The 21365-nt window shown below is 38.7% G+C and overlaps 1 protein-coding gene across 1 annotated transcript; it reads left to right on the top strand.

Annotated features, from left to right (window-relative positions):
• The first annotated feature begins 6534 nt into the window (after window positions 1–6534).
• Window positions 6535–20026, top strand: GATM (glycine amidinotransferase). Its single transcript, XM_040602071.1, has 9 exons — window positions 6535–6650; window positions 7102–7320; window positions 11705–11900; window positions 13109–13299; window positions 14649–14786; window positions 15071–15235; window positions 17113–17176; window positions 17265–17381; window positions 18987–20026. Exons 1-9 carry the CDS (start codon window positions 6582–6584, stop codon window positions 19097–19099), a joined length of 1272 nt encoding a protein of 423 aa, XP_040458005.1. The 5' UTR covers window positions 6535–6581; the 3' UTR covers window positions 19100–20026.
• The last annotated feature ends 1339 nt before the right edge of the window (window positions 20027–21365 follow it).

Raw genomic sequence — 21365 nt, 5'->3', positions numbered from 1 at the left:
TGCTGCCAACAAAAGCATCAAGTGATGGAATATGCTTATCAAAGAACCTGTTTTCTAAGAAAAAGGGAGGGGGGAAAAGAGGCTTTATTCTCACAGCCTTATATACTGAGCAGTAGCAAACTGAACAGACAAGATCTGCCATCTAGTTTAGTCTAAGGGTACTCCAACCTTTTTCATGTGAATAAGCTGCATGCATATGCTAGAAAATAGTAACTGAGTAATTGCTTGTCTGTCAAAGGGAATACTCAAAAGCTTAAGAATCTGCACAGAGTGACTGAGGCTCTGTGGCTATTCCTCTTGTCTGGGAGTCTCTTCAAGGCGTTCTGTGGCTCAGTGTAGAAAAGAGAAGCAGAGGAGCTCTGGGTTTCGTTGCATTCTCCCTAAAGTAAATAGAGATCCAATAACTTTGGTGCATTGGGCTGTCCTCTCCCGGAAGCCTGGGATGGAGAAGAGGTTATTGGAGAGCCAAGGCTTCCTGTCTCTTCCAGGAAAGAAAACATGTGGAACAAACACTAAGTATTGCCACAGAAACCATGCAAAAACTCTTTACATTGGGAGGCCATAGCTTACTTGCAGTTGCCACCCACACAGTGGTTAAAGGAATCAGAATTTTTGAAATTGTTGTTTGGATGTATAATGTGATATGGCTGCAGTTTTAACTCCAGTGGGAGTGAGAGGAAAATGGATGCAGCTGTGATTTCAGGAGCACAGCAAGGTTTTATTAATAATTTCTACAAATATTCTACAAGAAAGGTGTGAAGCAGTTTTTGAATTTTAAAAGTTGATGTACAACAGGCTGTGTCACAAGACCTTATATTTGAGATTCAAGAGATTTCAAATGTCCTAGAGCCATGAAGTTCACTTGGCAGCCCTGAGGGAAAGTACTGACCCTGGAAAATGTTGGCAGATCATGTTACTGTATGCATGGAAATACTGGTCTGAATGAAATCTATGCCACCAAATGATGTGCCTTTTGCTGCACGAACCTCGGGTGGTTTTCAGAAGTCACGGCTGCACTGCCTTTGGAAATGACAGAGTGTTAAATATCATGGATTATGATCACCAAATGCCTTGCCTTCATAGAATTTTCTTCAGCTTTGTCACCTTTCTATAATAGAAACATGACATCTAAAATTAAACCAGATATTTATATGTATGTTGGTACTCACGTTTATGTGCACATACAGTGTAGCTAGTCAGAATGTGGATTTCTGCAAGCTCTGTTAGGAAAAGAAATTAATTATTAAATCAAACATTGCTATGATGTAACGTGATTTGTGAGTAACCAGAAGGACAGTGGGAAGTCCCATCTTCTTGAAATCAGGTGAATTCAGTCAACAAGGACTATTTTATTTGCTCAAAGTTCAAGAATATTTTTTTTTTTACTACTTTTAAGCCAAAAGTTTTGTCTAATCGTTATCTCACCAGACCTCTGTCACTGTGTTTGCTATTTCAATTGCAATTTCTATCTCCTCACTGGCCAGTTTCCTGCCCTTCACGTATATGCACCTCTACTACCTGAACTGCTTCCTTTGCTCCTTACTGAGCCTTGTTTTGCATAGGGATACATAACTGTTTCTCTACGTCCTTCTAGTATTCCAGCTGCCTGGTTCCCAAAAAAGGAGTTAAAGTATTTACTAAATTATCAGGCATGCTTGAAATTTAGTGCAAGATGTATTAATATTGAGACGTTATTTTGAATCACAGATGTTGAAATGCATTTTGATTGTATATGTGATTGGATTGCACTTTGCAATGAAATTTAAGACATTTTAACAGAAAGATATGAAGAACAATATTTGCATTAATAAAACAAAATAATACACTAAACATTGAATCATACCAGTGTGCTAACAATCTCACAAAATTTTGATCTATTGGTACCTAAGTTTCATAGAGAAAACATCTACATAAATCATATGCTTTCAAACATGAGAAATTTTTTGATCTTTTGATGTCTTAAAGATGAGGAAGGTTTCGGTCCTGCCTCCTAAGAGCATAAGGTTATATGACTGTGGGTTGTGTATGTGCGTACATGTCTGTGTTCTCTCCTTCCCCTCCCTGTAACTTGAACCTGTTGGCTGCTTTCAGACAAATTTGAGAAAAGGTCATAGGTCTCAATGGTATTAAGTTCCTACAAGTTTTGTGATAATAACTAGCTGAACAGGAATAAAAAGACCTCTTAAGTGCCTCAACTAGCAGAAAGGTTGCAGAGCTATTACACACCAGTGTATCCACCACATAATGGAAGTTCCTTGTAAATTCTGATCTCTGAATATGGTAAATACCATCCAGTTTATAATTATGATTTACTGTTTACTATATGAATTGCACAAAAAGAGAGGAAATCAGTTTTGCTTAGTTCCTCTACTAAGAGTATTTCATTCTGTAGTCAAAACTCCATTGTAGCAGGTTGCATTCAGTCTGACAAAGAATTTGGCACTTCAGCATGTCCCACAGTGAAGATGTCCTGACGTAGAAGGACAGAAAATCTTTCAAAAAGTACCCAGAATTGGCATTTGGGCAAAACTACAGGATTTGTCCTTCAATAACTACAAAAGATAAAATAGAAGTCACGTAGAGTTTGTCAGCCAGTTTAAAGATTAAATCGGGTTCAGTGAAGCTGGGATTAGAGAGGAAGAATTTCCTGCTATTTTACATACATCTGTTGGATGAGGGATTAAATCTAATTCTTTCTTTTAAGTGTGAAGAATGATAAAGCAAGATTTATATTATTTTATTAAAATTGCAATATCTTTCAAAAGACTTTCAAAATAGTACATTGATTTTTCAGCTCTTAATAGGTCACAAGTTAAAGTGAAATATTTTAAATTAAAGAAATTGTTTTAATTATGTGTAACAAAATATTTTGACTTTTTAGAGTTCAGAGTTGACTACAAAATTATGAACTTAAGGGAGGAAAAAAAAGTAATTTTAATATTTTGTGGTGCATTTATTCTTCCCATCTGGAACAGCCAGACTTCTGAACTTCAGGGAGTTTGAAACTTGCTTTCTAAGAAGCATACTGGATTCTTCTATGTTGTTCCTGATAGCTAGCAGATAAGATTTGCTGTGCCAAATTCTCTTCTTATGGGTGTAGTCTGCTAGAATTTAGCAAGCAGTATGCTTGACAAGGCACTAGAAGGAACTGAAGTCTCTCACATTTGTATGGTTGAACAGAGTAAATTTCTGTAAGTTAAGTAAAAGTAAGGATGAGTAAAACTGTTGAATATATGTAAATGCTAAGACCAGCTTATACCAGATATCTTATACCAAATGGTTTTAATCGGTAATATAACAGAAATACTGGTAAGAAAGGGTAAGCTATTCCTTAACCTTAGACATCATGTCCCTCAAGTGCTTCAGATGTGTTGCTTTACCCCATTACAAATCTAAACAACAATGTATGCTCTGAAAGGCAGGACCTCAATTCCTAGACAGATGGAAATTCACATTTGAACAGTAGTATAATCCCTTGAGACTTCTGTTTGTGTTAGATATGTGTTAAGAAAAATATATGTGAGAGCTGAGGCCAGCTACTGTCCTAAAACATAGCTAAGTTTATACTTTGATCTTCACTAACACACTGGTCTTGTTGCCAAGGATAACCTCTCTACTGCATGTCTCATGTTTTTTCTTTTTGTATGTCTTTTTCTAATTCTGTGGGTTTAAACTAGAATTTTACTACTTAATACCTTATTCTCTAATGCTGCGGGCCAGAATGTTGTGCTTTGTTAACTAGAATTACATTGCTTTAAACAGTTTACCTAGTTATCAGAATGAGATGGTTTTACATAAGCCTGAATGACACCTTATGTAATTAAAAATGATGGAGAGAGTATTTTAAAAAATGCATTGAGCCCCATAAAAAAACAAACAAACCCCAAACCAAAAAAACCCCCAACTTGCTAGGTAATCTTTATAAGCCAGATCTCAGCTATAGCGATTTGAAGCTCTTATTCCTGTTTCAAGTTAGAATTCCATACTGAGGTGAGGTTTGCAATGGAACAAAATATCTTTACTAGATCAGCGTATAATTCTGAAAATAATTGGCAAGCTTCTGGGTAGTGAGCTAAGCTTTCAAGGTGTTACACTGACTTTAGCAATTGTGTGTAATGTCGTTAATGATGTGATCTTTGTAACAACATTTTTGATCCAAAGAGCTTAGCACCTGCTTAGTCAACCACATGTTTAAGTAACTTTCTTGTATCTGAATGAACTTGGCTTTGTTTACATTTGAATAATCGTTACTGCTGTTGTGCTCCATGATTTATGTCACTGTTAAAATGCAGATTGGTAGATCAAGCTTTTCTTGTAGAAGAGGGAGATGATGACATACAAAAAGCAGGAGGGCTTTCGTTTTGATGGCAAAGAGGGAACTGTGAGGAATGACACTTCCATACACCATAAATGTGAACTGCATGATGTATGTATTGGGTGTTAAGGAATAAAAAGATGTAAACAGAGATATATAAGTGACTGCTTTAAGGACACAAATGAAATATTTTTTCAAGTGATCCAGAAGATGGTCAAATGATGAAAGAAGCATAGGGATACCACTGTGTGTTTTAGATGGTTAGGGCCTTAGTAATGTTGCAGGTATCAAGGCCCATATGAGGGCATTCTGGAGGTCAAACGACTGGTACTCAGTGAAGGCTGGAAGATAAATACTCTTTACTATGAGTAAAGGGGATCTGAGATTTTGGGGACCCTTAAAGCATCAAACATATGTAGTAAGTAGTAAAAGAAGTATTGTGCAGAGTCAGAAAAAACTATGTAAACTGAGATGATAAAGAATGATCCAAAGGTCCAAAACTAGCTGATAAGTTGAAAAGGGCAGAAAAAGAGGCAAGACCTTTGGATTTAGCCACAAGCCAATCATTAATTTTTTTAGAAGGTCAATGTGAGTGGGGTGATCTTCGTAAAATCAACTGAATCAAATAACAAGCATTTGAGCAGAACTAGCATAAACTTATGGGTTTTTTTAAAATTAAATAGATGACAAAAATTGACAACTAAGAATTAAGTAACATCAAGAAAATTCCTTTTTGAAACAAAAAAAATAATCCTTGTATCCTTTTTGATACAGGAATAGTGTTTGAGGCAATTATGTCACAAATAAGTCCTAACTAAAATGAGTTATGGAAAAGTTCTGCAGTCATATTAAACAGGGTGAAGCATGCTTGATATCATGCCAACTGAAATGATTAACTTTTCTCTGAGAACTGTGTAAATTCATGAAGAGAGAACTTGCACTGTCCTGTTTCTCCTGGGAAGGTGTAGCATCTACCTGTGCCAAAAAGGCAAACTGCTGACTCATTAACTACCCAGTAGAATAAAACTTGCTTACTCATATATCTGAGGCGTGTTAAAATTATAGCGGATTTGCTGTGTTCTAAGACCATAGCTTACATTTTAATATATGTTACTACTAGTATGTTTACCTTTTCCTGCTATGGATATGTCTGCTGAGTTCACTAGCACTACCCTGTGATCTGACATATAGAAGTAATGTTAAACACCGTGTCTGTGCACAGCCATGCCCCATTGTGCTCACTTCAGATAACAAAGCATATAGGCTGCAGGAGTATTGATCAAGGCTGCAGAAATGCTAGGCACTGCACAGGTGATAAAGGCAGGAACAAAATTGGTATAATTGAGAGAAAGATGCAGATTTTTACAACTTTAAATGGAATAACTCAGGCAGGCAAAACTAATTTTTTGCTATGTCTGCTTTTTACTTTTGCAAAATCAGATGATTTAAAAGTGAACTTGTCTGCAAAGTTGAGAAAATGCAGAATAATTTATCAGGCTAAGGGAGATATGCTATATACATGTAGAGCTGGTAGCAAACATATTTCTTGAGGACTGCAGTGCTGTTGAGATAGAAGTATTTTTGAAGATAATTTGTTAATTTTATCACGGAGAAATTTTGCAGGGGAAAATAAGTATAGGTCTACCGTTTTGGGTTTCATTTTAAGGTCACTTTTCATCATACCACTGCATTTTGAGAAGCCAGGATTTGAAATTTTTTGGGATATTCTTGAAACACTCCCTCAGTAATTAAAGAATGAAAAATTTTTAGGTGAATCACAACATCTCTAGGTTGTAGTCTGAAAATATGAATTCTTAACATATAAATTGTTGGAAATTTTGGTAACTTTTTTTTTGGTCTACTATAGGTTTAATGAAGAATACACATATCTGATGACTGAAAATAACAGAATGATTCGCTTAAATACACTTTGTAGAGAGGAGTTTTAAACCCGACTGGAAATCTTCGAAGTGGAGTTGCTGCTGCAGAGCCATCTGTGGCAATGCAGTCCAGGTATGTTGAAAGAAGCCGTCCGTCGGCTGTGGCGATTGCCTCATCCAGGCGGGCTGCGCCTCCCTGGGGCTGGGGCTCGGTGGCTCCAGCTGCTCTTTCATCCTCCGGGGCCCCCCGCCACCCAGCAGCAGCCGCCCGCGGCCGGGTCGCCGCCCCGAGGGGGCCGGTGGGCGGCCCGGGGCGTGGCGGGCTGTTACAAAGGCGGCGGTGCGGGCGCGGAGCGGTGCGGAGCGGTGCTGTCCTGCCAGCAGGGATGCTGCGAGTGCGGTGCTTGCGCGGGGGGAGCCGCGGAGCCGAGGCGGCGCATTTCATCGGCTCGCGGGTTGGTACCGCGCAGATCCGGCGCTGAGTGCGGGGTGCTGGGCTTGAGGATGCTCCGTGGGGGGGGTCCTGTGCGGCCCCTGCCTGCTGGCGAGTGCGGAGTGCTCCGAACGGTGGGGAGCGGGCGCGGGACAGCTGTGGGACAGCTGCAGGCTTCCTGGGCTCGGGCTCACCCATGCATCCTCCCAGCTCAGCAGCAGAGTTCAGCGTGAGTGCTGTGCTCCTATGCCATTACCCTTCTAAACCACATGTATTTTAAAAAGCAGTTTGTCCTTTAAGCATCTAGTTGACTGTGAATAAATTAGAATGGCTGTAACAAACACTGTGTTTCGGTTAACGCTCCAAATAAGGTACATTGCTTTGGGATGACATGCAAGGTACTGGTGGACTGAATCGTTGCATTTTTCCTTTTGTAAGGGAAACATAAATTTCATTCTTATTTTTATTTTAAGCTTGGAAGAGTCTTTACAGGATGGGTGCAGCGATCTTTCCAGAGCACCCAGGCAGCTACAGCCTCCCAGAACGCCTGTGCTGCTGCTGACAACAAGGCTACTAGCCCTGTGCCTAAGGACTGTCCTGTCTGCTCATACAATGAATGGGACCCACTGGAAGAGGTCATTGTGGGAAGAGCTGAAAATGCTTGTGTCCCACCTTTTTCTGTGGAGGTTAAGGTAAACAATAAAAAAAGCAACCTTAATAGGAAATAACGCGGGGTTTATATATGCGGTTTACTTAAGCTTTGCAGCACACGAGGTGTGGTGTTTACTCTTGAGGATTCTTCTTTCAAAGTAGTTCCTCTGTGAAACTTTACGGCATAGTCATGTTGGTGGCAGATGTGCTTTTTCTTTCTGGTTTCAACTGAATTAGCTGTTTTAACAGAATTCAGTAGTGGAGAGAATCTCTAATGTGCAATCTCCTCTAGTTATGTAGCCCTGATGCTATCAAAGTACATACTCAAGCTTTTGAGATAGTTGATAGGACTGATGTAAGTTTAGTTGGGCTCAAATCTGAGTAGGTTACCACTTGAAAAAGTGCAGCTTTCTACTTAAGCTGAGAAAGATTGAGTTCTACAGCTGTAGACTAGCAGGACTATTCTGTTTAAATAGCTCCCTGCAGCTTTTACGTGCTGCAGTATGTATTATATGGGAATACATACACCTCTGTTCTTCAGGCTTTTTCTATGCCTAAAACTACAAAAGCAACCTAAATAAATCCACATTTATTTGTTCTTTGAAATGTTGTTTTTTAGAACAGGAACACTCAAACAGTGGGCTTGGTCCAGATTTTTATTGTGTACTTTACCTGGACTTTAAAGTTGCTAAGTATATGTTGTTACCTGCATTTGTGGGGATGATCCTGAATTGTTTTCTTCCAGTGGTACAGCATGTTGCTAGCTCCAAGGCAGTACCTAATCTGTATCTATCGCAGCAAAATGAGCTGGCATACTGCTGCTGAGGAGACCTCAGTAAAATTTTAAAGGGTATGTTGACAAAGTTGACTAGAAGACCTCAGTTAAAAAGAGAAAGGGAATTCTTCTGATGTGACATTGAAGGAATGGCAAACAAAGATACTGAAAATACGTTTAAAGTGCTAGAAATGGTGGTTTAGAGGAAGTTTGGGATGTACTTGTGAAGAAAACTTTTCTTCCCTTAGCCTTTTCATGTTTTTATGTTTTTCTTTAGAATCTGGGCTATGATTCTGGGCGGAAACATAAGTGGTTGGAGGAGTGTGAATGAGTTACAGCAGCTTGGTAGTTCTGATTCTCAGATAGAAGAGTAATCATCTGACTTACACTGGGACATTTGAGATGGAATCATGACCCAGTGAGCACAATGAAAACTTTACCACTGATTTCATTATGGCTGGCATTTAGTCCTTGAAAGCTGAAGCTCAGTTACCAACCTCTGGAATCCTGTTTCAGACACTCCAAAGGTATTCTAGCAGATTCAGAAAAAGAAGCAAATGAGGACAGGCATTTCTAGCATACAAGTGTATGTATGTGCATTTATGTACTTAAAACTGCCATAGTGAGTATACAGAAAGAATAAGGAAAAAAGCATGTCTAACTTTTTTACATTGTAACATTAAATGAGGCAAAATTCTGTTCTCAAGTAATGGCTAAAGGGTAGCTTTAGTGTCAGAAAAAAATACTCTATCAAATGTCTAACTGGCTGAAATGTGACCAGCTGCCTGACAGAAAAGGACCTGGAGGTGTTGGTCTACAGCCAGCTGAATATGAGCCAGCAGTGTGCCCAGGTGGCCAAGAAGGCCAACAGCATTCTGACTTGTATCAGGAATAGTGTGGCCAGCAGGACTAGGGAAGTGGTTGTCCCCCTGTACTTGGCACTGGTGAGGCTGCACCTCAAATACTGTGTTCAGTTTTGGGCTCCTCACTACCAGATGGACATTGAAATGCTGGAGTGTGTCCATAGATGGGCAACAGAGGTGGGGAAGGGGCTGGAGCACAAGTCTTATGAGGAACAGCTGAGGGACCTGGGGCTGTTTAGCCTGGAGAAAAGGAGGCTCAAGAGGGGACCTTATCGCTCCCTACAGCTGCCTGCAAGGGGGTCATAGCAAGGTGGGGGTCAGTCTCTTCTCTCAAGTAACAAGCGACAGGACAAGAGGAAACGGCCTCAAGATGTGCCAGGGAAGGTTTCAATTGGTTATTAGGGAAAATTCCTTCACTGAAAGGTTGGCCAAGCATAGGAGCAAGCTGCCCAGGGATGTATTTGAGTCACTATCCCTGGAGATATTTAAAAGATGTGTAGATGCGGCACTCTAGAGACAAGGTTTAGTTGTGGACTTGGCTGTGCTGGGTTAATGGTTGGACTTAATGATCTTAAATGTCTTTTCCAACCTAAATTATTCTATGATTCTATGCTAGATGGCTAGCCTGGTTCTGCTGCCCATTAAGCCATAACTAACCAAATGAGGTCAGAACAGAATAGTAATAGAGCATGCCAGCTGAGATGTGGTTTCTTCTAGTTTTCTCTGCTTTTGTCTTAAATTTTGTTGTAGAAACTGCAACAGTAATTTTGTCTGGGGGCATTGCTGAGAAACCCAAACAGTAGTCCAAAGCCTACCTTGCCAATACTGAAATTTATTAATAGATTCAGCTGTTCTGCAAAATCTCTGTGGCTGAAAGGTAAGGCATCTATGTGTGTGTTGCTCCAGTGAAATACGATAGCCAGAACTCCCAGTTACTGTCCCTGTAAATAGCAATACTAGTGTTGATGTGCATCACGTGCCTTCTGCTAAGTATGAATGGAGGTCACTGGTTATATTGGTTATAAAACCTGCAGTTTAAAACTAGCGAATTTTAGTTGTATAAGGAAAAACTGAGGCTCTGGACCTGACATGCTTTAAAAAAACACATCACAAATTATAACAGTCAGGAGATAACCTTGTGTTTGGAAGGGCAGATTCTCCCTGCATCCCCATTGCTGTCACTCATGCTGCCTGAATGAGCAGGACTCTGGTAGAAGGAAGGCCTGACCACTTGTTCACCTGTTTCTCATCCCTTCCACTGTTGTGGAAGGGCTCCATATGTATTTGTTCCTCTGTCATGTTAGTATTAGCAAAGACCCATCAAAACTGCTGGTTTCCCAGCTTATAAATCTGAATGAAGTACTTCCAAAGATACACTGAACTGAAGCATCATCATTTGTGTCTGGATTTTCTTAGCCATGACATTATTAACTTAACTAGGACATTCTTTTGAATTAGTTTTTAATTTGAGAAGACATCACAGGATTTCAGGAGCGGAGGATTTAGATCTGTAAATGTTGTACTTGCTTTACATCAACATTGACAGTTGAATGTAGTATCTCTGACATTTCCTAGACTGCTGCTGTATCTGAAGTATGGCCTCTTCTAGCCAATAAGGTGTATTACATGTCCTTGGGATGGCTTTACAATTCCTGGTGTCACCACTGTGACCAAAGTGAGGTTTTAACAAGGTGACTACGGATGTATGTGTTTTGGAGATGAGCCTAAGGCTGTTTTCATCTGCCAGCCTTATTAAATAGCAGGCTTTGTAGCATTTGGTGTGGATTTGTACAGGTCTAGTGTAATAAGGACCAAATCTTTCATAGATGCTTGGCAATACTAGTCACTAAATACCAACTGAAATGTAATGTAGTCTCTTGGGTTTCATCTGTAATTGGATAAATAATGATACTTTTTGTAGAGCTATGGCTAAAAAGGGGAAGAGACTTCTGGAGATATTTATTACATTTATAATTGTATTTCCATCAGTAGAAACAAGTAATATAAGCTACTGATCCATGTATATCCAAAACTATGAAGAAATGAAATACCTTGAAAATCCCATCTAAAAGTCAAACTAAACTTGCAAGTGGGAATGAAATGTGTGCTTTCTTCTCCCCATTCAGAACGGCTTTCCCTTTTTTCCTGCTGTTCCTCAGAGGACTTTTTTTTTTTTTTTCTTGGGAGTCATGCCACATGTACAGTCTATTAGCAGTGCTGAAGCTATCTGCTAGTTCAATGAGCCTGCTTGGCACATACAGCTGAAACTTAACTTCATTACTGTATGGAAGTGTTTGTGAAGACAGCAGCCATTCACAGTTAGTCTTAACACCTGCACTTATATAAGTTTAATGACTGAGCACATGCACATCATAAAACATCTGAGTGAAGCGTTGCCAATGGTGTGTATAAATAGAAGTAGTAAAGGCGAAAAATAAAGACAGCAGAGTGCTACCAGGATAGGGATTCTCAAGCAGGAATAATTGAACATTTATCTGCAGCATTGATGCTTTTCCCTTCCTTTTCCCCCTCCCTTCTCTCCTGCCTCTTTATTTTAGAAGAATCAGCAGGACATTGACAATTTTTAGCAACTATACAAATATTGTAGGAATCAAATATAAAGCACACTATGACATGTTAGGGCCATCACACGTACAAAACAATGGCAAGTCAATGAAAGGAGAACAAGAAACCTTGCATGAGACACAATTTTTAATGTTCATCTATTTCACTCTACCAAAATAACTGATGCTTATTCTTTGTCACCTACCTGTCCTTTTGTTTTAGGCCAACACATATGAAAAGTATTGGGGATTTTACCAGAAATTTGGAGGCCAGAGCTTCCCCAAAGGCCATTTAAAAAAAGCTATTGCTGAAATTGAAGAAATGTGCAATATTTTGAAAAGAGAAGGTGTAATTGTCAAGAGGCCTGATCCAATTGACTGGTCTGTGAAGTATAAAACACCTGACTTTGAGTCTACAGGTAAATGTTCTTCCGTTGTTGAAGGCCTTGCCTGTTTAGCTCTTGTCTGAGACATTTTGGATATCATCTAATCTGCCTTCTTGCTTGGAGCAGGATTGTTACTAGTGCTAGATGAGGTCAGTGATGGCTCTGTGTAGCTATGACATGGAAAATATCCAGGTATGGAGACTGTGCCACCTGATTTGCTGACCTGTTTCAGTGCTGCGTGGATATCCTAATGAAAGACGTTTTCCTAATACCTAACCTGAACTTCCCACAGCAGCACCTGTTGACAGATTCCCTTGCTGTGTTGTCACTGCCACTACCAAGAAGTGTTCATCTGTCATGTCTAATGGCCCTGAAAGTAGCTGTAAGCTGTTACTACTTTGGCCCTTACTTGCCACATGAAATAAGCTGAGGTACCTCCACTTCTTCTCCCAGGTCATGTGCTGTAAGGCCCCCCTGACTATCTTGATAGCCCTTCAACAAAGGACCCATCTTAAACAATGGGCACCAAAATGGAAAACAGTTTTCCAGGAGGATCTTCACTAGTGTCAAGGAAATCTGAATGTCTCTCTACCTAATGGCTACATTCCTCTTTGTATAGCGCTACGTGGCTTTGGTTATTTGTAGTGAGAGCACACTGGCTCACACTGAGCTTTGCGTCAAGCATAGTCTCTGACCTCCTTTCATGTCAAATGTGTTCTTAAGTTGTTCTAGTGGAATTCAAGCTCATTAGGGAACAGATAATGTTAATGAAAAGTCTAGTGGGACTACTTCCTGCACTACTTCTGTGTTCCATCAAATTCCTCTTCTGTGCTGCTACTTTTTAAAAGGATGGCATATAAAGAAATGAGGTCTGCTTGGAAAACTTGCTCTCCACCTTTTATTGTGTAATAATTGAGTAATTCCTAATCATTTGTCTAATTTCCATCAACCAAATTATGAAATGGTGGCTTGTAGTTTGTGGATGGCTTTCATCTAGCTGCGAACTTGTTACAAGTGAAGAAGCTTTGTAGCAAAAGTTGCATGTATTTTTAACAAAAAATGTTACTAGAAACTTACTGAAGAATGTAAGTACCTCAAATTATGTGCTGGTTTCCTGACTTTGCTGAAGATTCTTTTTGCCATTCTTTTGCGTAGAAGTAATGGTAAAAAGGAGGGTGAAAATTGAGTAAGCTAGAGAAAAGAGTATTTTTCTCATAGGTTAATAGCCTTTTTCCTTTCAGGTATGTATGCTGCCATGCCAAGAGACATCCTGTTGGTCGTGGGAAATGAAATTATTGAAGCGCCTATGGCTTGGCGTGCTCGGTTCTTTGAGTACAGAGCATATAGGAAAATAATAAAAGATTATTTCAACTGTGGTGCTAAGTGGACAACTGCCCCCAAACCCACAATGGCAGATGAACTTTATGATCAGGTATTGTTCTCATTTTGCTTCAGAATTTCAGTTCTGGTTATACAGAATTTTTTTGATAGTTTCAAGCTGATATCTAGGTTTCCCAAAGTTGGGGCAGGGGGAAAAGACACAAAACAGCTCTGGAAATGTGTGGGTTTTCTAATGTATGCAATTATTCTCTAGCCTTTCCAGCTGAAACTGAGTATGTGTAATTAGGGGATAAGAAACAGGATGTTGTGTCTATTGAATTCAAGTCTGCTTTGAATTTTTTTATTTACTGGCTTTAAGTTAGCATTACTGAAGAGGAAGGAATGCTAGAAAGACATCACAAATATTACTTTAAAGAATTAAAATTCCCTGAGAATATCCATATGTCTGAGGTCCATATGTCCAGAGTGTATCAGGAAAGTGGAAAAGAACGTATTATTTTGTCACAGAAAAACCCCTCTTAATTCTTGTTTTGCATGATGATTACATGAAAGTTAAATGTAATCTTCTGAATGTTACATGAAAAATAGTGGAGGATCTAAGCTGTGAGTATTTGCCTTCCAAATATTTAAGTGAGTATTTTCTTAATTTTTTTTCACTTGTAATGTTGACTCTGACAAATCTGGTAGTTTCCTATAGGCTCCCAAATGTGTTAGGACCTTGGTAAGAGCCTCTACGATAAGTGCAATAAAACTGGTTGTGGAATGATTATAACTTTCTGGGAACAGTGACATCTTATCAACAATGCAAACAAGTCTTTGTTAAACAAAATTACCTTAGAATAATCTGTTGGTATTAGAAAACTTTCAGACCCTGTTTTAAAGCATAGAAACTACTTAACCAGTAGGTTTTTTTGTGGTTTTCATACCTCATTTGTTCTTAATTGCATTGTTTCATTCTAAAATTTATTTAAATTCCTGAAGATCTACCTTCTAGTTTGAAGTACTGTTACATTCTAAAATGTGGAAAAAGTAGGGAGTCTGCCTTTGTTAAAAATAGTTTGCATACCAGTATTTCTGTCACTGTGCGGTGATTGGTTAGACTGATAGTTAAACTCCAGTGATAATGAATACTTTTGATCCAGAAGCTAGAATTATTATAAAGACGGTGGCTCTGAAGAGCAGTTAGCTTCTTGGTGTAACCATTGTCTCTTATCTCATCACCTATCCTTGAATGTACTTAAAACCTGTTACTTGGGCTTCCACATTTATACTTTCTTTTTTTTATTCTAGTAACAATAAACCAAACCACCTCCCAGGAACATCCAGCTATCAATATAAACATTTTTTCTTAGTTTCAAAGTACTCTTCAGTAGCAAATAGTTTGAAAACTTTCCCTTACCATCTCCAACTTAAAGTTGTTATTCCTTTTTCTATAACTAGGATTATCCAATCCACTCTGTTGAAGACAGACATAAACTAGCTGCTCAGGGAAAATTTGTAACTACTGAATTTGAGCCATGCTTTGATGCTGCTGACTTTATTAGAGCGGGAAAAGATATCTTTGTACAAAGGAGCCAGGTAAACAAAGGTTTCATCCAACAGTTTTGGTATCAGTCTTGATACTTGTATTTATGTCTTCTTAAATTCCTGGACAGGATTAACGTAAGAGTGTTGGCAAAAGTTACGATTCGTGAAATGTCTAATGTCTGATATACAGGATGAGACTGTCTTACAGTTAAGAGGGTTAGCTAAAGGCACAGACTTCTATTATTATGGCTTTAAATATTTAAAGAAAACCTTAGACAAACTAAGCTTGGATGCATTTTATGTTCTAGCCTAGTGAAACTTTGTCCTGTTTTCAGGTTACAAATTACATGGGCATTGAATGGATGAGGCGACACCTTGCACCTGACTATAGAGTGCATATAATATCCTTTAAGGATCCTAACCCTATGCACATTGATGCCACTTTTAATATCATTGGACCTGGTCTTGTGCTCTCTAACCCAGACCGTCCCTGCCATCAGGTAAGAGCATAGCAGAGGGGAAAGTGTTTTGTGTTTAAAAATGACTCAACTTGATTAGGTCCCTGCTGTATAATTGCTAATCCACAAGTCTGTTTTGTATACACTTGAATAATATTAAACTATTGGATTTTAATAGCACTCAATTGTTCAGGAACTTATAGATGTATTTGTATCTTGACTCTAGAACTTTCTCAGTAGTGCAATGACTATTGTTCTCCCACAAATTTCTGCTACTGCTCTTAGTGCTTTCTTGTGAGGCTATGCAGATATGTTGTGTGTTTCTTCCGATGTTCATGGTTTAAATATGATAGAAGTAATCTATTTTGTAACAATATAGTATCAAAGCAAGTACATAGAATATACTACTTCTTTGAACACTTCCACTACTTCAACATATTAATTGTATCCAAGGAGAAGCTGAGGGTTTTCTGCAGCGCAGATGAGTAATCCTCCTTTTTATTCCTATTTTGGAAGTCTTTCCTTTGGTATTGTTAAAAGTACCAATGGCAGGAGGCTGATAATTTCTCAGGAATTCAGCTTTGAATAACTGAGTGAGAAATACTTTTTGAAAAGTAGGAAAGAGGAGAGGAATGGTTCAGTATTAAAACTTACTACCACTCTGAGAAAAAAGCTAATATTGCTAAACTGTAATCGGATCAGAAAGCCTTCCAGAGAGCAGGAGCTCATGTTAGACAAGTTACCTGTCAGTGCTTCAGGACTTTTGTGAGGATCCCCATGATTTCAGCAGCTGTACAACGACATGGGAATAGCTGATCAATAGTGGATTGGCGGGATAGAGCTTCATGCAGCAGAGATTACGGAATCATGTACACAGCATAGCTCTTGGAAGCAGTGTTACTCTCTTCTTGGCAAGTGGCTTAAATGCATATGGTCCCATTGAATTACTGCCTCTTGTAATATCTATTATAAGAATACAATTTTAAAAACAATCATAATCTCTTCCTCCTCTTTTCCCTTCCTCTGTTTTTCATAATCTTAGTTCTAAGAGGTCTCCCTGGGACTTCTTCCATGGAAGACTGCTGTCTGTGTAGACAGAAAAGATAGACGTAGCTTTCTTTTGTAAAAACTAATCTGGCATTTCCTGATGACCGGAAAAAGCTGGGGGGTGGGGAGGTGGGGTGTGTGAGGTGCAAGTGAAAGGCAACTTTTCTTTAAAATCCTGGCAAACCAGGCAGATTAAGTTTTTAAATTTTCAGGATCGGAGCTCCACCTCGTGGCAACACTTGAACAAAGAGCTCTTCGGAGTATTCAGACAATAAAGTTGAAGAGCCAATTCTCTTAGCCAAATTATCCTCCTTATATTTTTAATTTGTGTAATTCTTAAAGACACAAATTATTCCCTAGGATGCTTTTATTTTGTTCCCTTTGTTAAATAAACTACATATTAAGTTTCTTACGAAGCAAGATGCAAATGTAATTTTATGTGGTATTTTTGGTGGGTTTGTTTCTATAAATGGCAGTGTAATGCATATCAATGGCTTTTGCAGTCATATGGTAAGAAATTATAAAAAAGAAATAAAGAATTTAATATTTTTGTGCTGCTACTAACATCTTTACTTCACAGAATCCAAACTGCATGTGCTACCTTTTGCCTTTAACATATCTTAGTATAATTAGCATATATAAAACCAGTAGAAACAAATGCTAGGGGTATGCAAAGCTCAGAAAGGCTTTCAAAAAATGTTTGTATGAAAACTGGGTTTGTAGATGGAACTTGAATGAGGGCATGAGTAGTGAACAGAGAAAAGAGGATGTCATGTATATTGAAATAGCCTGAGATAATATGGCATAGGTTGGAGGACATAATATGATGCTTTAAGAACTCTGTTTAGAATCTAATTATATTGTTCTTTCAGATTGAGCTCTTCAAGAAAGCAGGCTGGACTGTGATTCGCCCCCCAGTGCCACTTATCCCAGATGGTATATTCACTCTTTCTTCTCTAAGAATTTCAATAGTATTCTTAAGAGTGTTGATATGGGCAACATGGGTTCATTCTTATGTGTTTAGATCACCCACTGTGGATGTCTTCTAAATGGCTCTCCATGAATGTCCTAATGCTGGATGAGAAACGTGTGATGGTGGATGCCAATGAGACATCAATTCAGAAGATGTTTGAAAATCTGGGTATGCCCTAACATATTTCAACATACACTTAAAATAAAATGATCATGACACCAGCTACACACATCAGGATGAATGGAGGTTTTACTTAAATTATTCAAAGCAGCCAGCACTGGAAAAGGTATTCAGACAATTGGATTAGCAAGTAAGAATCATTCAGTGATTTCTCTTCTGAATATTTCAGACATATGGATATGGGCTTCTTACATCTTGTGTCCCCTACAATTGCGTACTATTGCAGCAAATAAAGGTATGAGTAGCAATTGAATTTACTGCTAGCATGAGTAAAAAGCTTTTGAATGAGCTTTTTCAATGTAAAACTGTCTGCTCAGTTTGGAGGTCAAAATCTGTCTTGGAGAATTTAAGTGCATGTATTGGGGAGTAATGCAGAGCAGGCTGTACCTCATTGCCAAAACACTTTCAGATTTTTCTAGTTTCAGACTCATTGTACTTTAAACTGTCAAATTAAGACCACTTAACCGAGGTATTTCTGCTCATTTATGGAGAATTTCAGTCCTGTGGGGTGTAACCTTATGTTACGCTGCAATTCCTTTAGGTATGCAGTGGCATGAGAACTGTAATTGAATATAAAATCTGAAAGTCTTCTATGCACAGCTCACTGCAAAGACAAATAATATAGACTTAAATCTGAACTCATGCAGTTAATCTAACTGCTTCCATTATGCTGGGAGTGAAAGATTTATGTAGATCTTCTTGTGGCTCATAGGTGGTTAGTATGCTTGGTGCTACAGCCAGCTGAACTGTTGCTGCAGTACAAGTACATGGTGACGCAAAAGTTGACAGGGTAGGAAGAAGGCTGGTGGGTGATAAGGCAAGGGAAGTGGGGGATCATTGTATTGTAGAGTAAAAGATAATACTCCCCAGTAGCAAAAGACTCCTTTAAAGGGAGAAAAATTATGGGAAGGACAGAATGATCCAAAGGTAGTAGATGGCAACTGTGAACATAGAAGGACTGGTACCATGGTGAAACAAAAAGCAAGCTTCGTAACAGAAAAGTCTTCTGATCCTAGTCCATCTGTCTGGACTTTGTATAAACTGAGAAACAGCTGAAGCTTCAGAGCTGAAAAGAAGTGGGAGGAAGCTTGACCTAGGTAGTAAGTATAACAGCCTCTTTCCCCTTGCAGAGAAGAAGGGACTCTGAGCTCTGTACTTCAAGTGCTTCTTTCCTTGAAAGGCAATGGAAAGAGCACATTCAGTGTCTGAACCATAAATGCTCACACAGATTTATGTAAATGTGCCCTGGCCATATACTGTAGCAGAATTTCAGCTAATTCTTTGCATACTCCGAAGACTGAATTTTTCCTTTTTATTACTGGCACATCGTAACACATCAAACGCTGGCAGTGCTCCAGGCGCTGTATATTCCTGAGAGTATTGCTGGAATAAACAAGCCAGCTATGTTTCTAGCTTGTTCTCTGCCTAGAATTTGGGAAAATAAATTCTTAACAAATGAGTAGGAGATAACTTCCTGTACTTCCTTTCATCTAGCCGCATGATTAGATAAAGCTTTATCTAATGTTCTGATCAAAGCTTACTACATGATTTTGATATTTTAATTTTAAAGTATGCAATGTATGTTTCTTGTAGGCATTTCTACAATCAAAGTGAATATTCGCCATGCCAATTCATTGGGAGGTGGCTTCCATTGCTGGACGTGTGATATCCGCCGTCGTGGTACCCTACAATCTTATTTTGACTAGTTATGAGCCAGATAGGCAGCAATGGTTCAGTTTCTAAAATAAGCATAGGAAATGAACAAATTAATTTCCCTTTTGTTAAAATGACTGCATGAGCTCTAGTGCTTGATCAGCGGTGTCCTTGCAGTGGTCTGATAAATGATTTATTCTTACATACTCTTTACTTTCAGCAATATAATTGAAAGTACTTCCATCAGCAATACAGGTTTTCTGGCTGGCTTTTTGAAAGATGCCCTTCATCTATGAAGCCTTTTCACATTGGTTTTGAATGTAAAAACCTGGCAAGATAGCTAAAAGGTCTTGCTAGAATAGCTTGGCTACTAATAATGGACATCTACCTCTGTCTAGTTACGCTATCAAATAGGCAGCTTGAAATGTTAAACTTGAGAAAACTTTCCTTATTCCTTTTTATCAGTCTATTGTTCTAATATAATTGTGTTTAACAAAGTTAAAATAGATGCAACTGTACAGATTTCTTATGGAACCAGGTAATTTGGTAATGTTTTGTGTCAAGCCATGCAGATATTTACAGAGAATTTCCAGTGTGATCTAACTTTTAAGACAGGTTCACTTACTTGTCATGTCCTTCTAGATTTCATTCTGATGCATGTCATGCATCTGAATACTTTTTTATATTGCTTTTTATATTGCTAAAATTGGTTTTTATTTAACTTTTAAGTGTACAAATGATAGGTAATATTCTGCTTGTATAGGTTTCACTGAATTGTTTACATAACTTAAAAAAAGGCACCAAAAAACCCAACCCTACCACCAACCCTCCTCTAACCCTAAACCTCTGACATCTTACAACCTATTCTTCCTCCAGCTGTAGCAGATACAGAAAGATGTATCAAACGTGCCAGATGCTCTGAAGGAATTTGATTACTTAATATGTACTTTTTATGCTAATAAAGTTTTGTTTCATTCTCAGTTTGTTGCCCTTCTGAAAATGGGCGAGGATGAAATGTCTGGATGGGTACATGTTTGTAGGATACATACAGAAATATAAAATACACATGGATTCTTCTTTTTTCTGTAAAACGTGTAACATATTGGGCACTTGTGTAATGCAGAATGCCTGTGTACTATATTGTTCGTATAGTATGTTTCTGTTTCTATTTTGCACAGAAGTATGACTGGTGGGGGAAAGTAGTACCTAGTAGCTGTTTCTTACCAGAGTGTGGAAGAATCCACACCTTGGCACAACATGCTCACATATAAACCATATGGCCATATTTTACACAGAACTGGGTAGGACTAAACAGATGATATGGCAGACTGGAAGAGCTAATGAGACAGCTGCCAGAACCTGACCATGCAGAAATGGTTGCTGTTTCCCCCCTCTTTAAAATCAAGGCTCTTTGGACAATGGAAATTCATCCGAGTCTTCCTGTAACCAAGCTCTGCTTTCCAACATCGACAACGGAGCTGCGTAGACGAGCATGCATGGCAGGTCATCTTTCCCGTTGTTCTGCATGCTGTAGTGCTGAAATGATGTCTGTGTGTTTGTGCTTGGCATAAGATATCGTAAGGTACAGCTGAAACTGTTAAAAGCTTTGGCCAAATGTGGATTAGTAGCAGGACACATGCGGCCCTGATACTTCCAGGTTTAAGGAGACTATATTTTCATATCATCTTATACATGACTCCTACTTGAAAGGGCAGTCAAGTGTATGAGCATTACAAATGCTCTGACTTCATCTCTGTGTACTCTTCTGAAGAAATTGTGGTATGAAACCATCACAATCTCTTTTTTGACCCCCTAAATGAACATGATTGACCTTGGTGATGAAAGTGCTGCATGTGCCATGACCTTGATGTTCCCTTTCTCTGGAAAAGTTGCTGCTGTCTGCTCTGGTGTGATCAGTCATTTCTTTCTCATTTTTCAGAGCAATAGAAGAGGAAGGGTTGGTGGGGAAGTCTGCCTGTTTGCTCTGATAAGGAAGGTATAGTCCCTTCAAAAATGGCATAGGCTAGAGATTTTGACATCACAGGGAAACAATCAAGACACATTTAGCTTCAGCATTAAACTAATGGCTTAAGTTTAGTTCCCAACAAATGCTTCAGCTCCAAAGTATTTCAGTTACCACCATTCATATGCTATTCTAGTTTGTAGTATTCAGTTTAGGCATGGGTATCCAATGGTGAGCATGACTGAAAAATTATAAAGAACCTTGGGTAGTTGTTTACACTCATCTGGGAGAAATGCAAAAAGCAAATGGCAAAAAATCCAACAAGGGCTGTAATTTACCCTTTATGTTAAATTCAT

The sequence above is a fragment of the Falco naumanni genome, chromosome 7, assembly GCF_017639655.2.
Source record: "Falco naumanni isolate bFalNau1 chromosome 7, bFalNau1.pat, whole genome shotgun sequence".
Taxonomy (NCBI): Eukaryota; Metazoa; Chordata; class Aves; order Falconiformes; family Falconidae; genus Falco; species Falco naumanni.
Note: the sequence above shows the minus strand (reverse complement) of the source record. Positions and strands in the feature narration are given on the sequence as shown.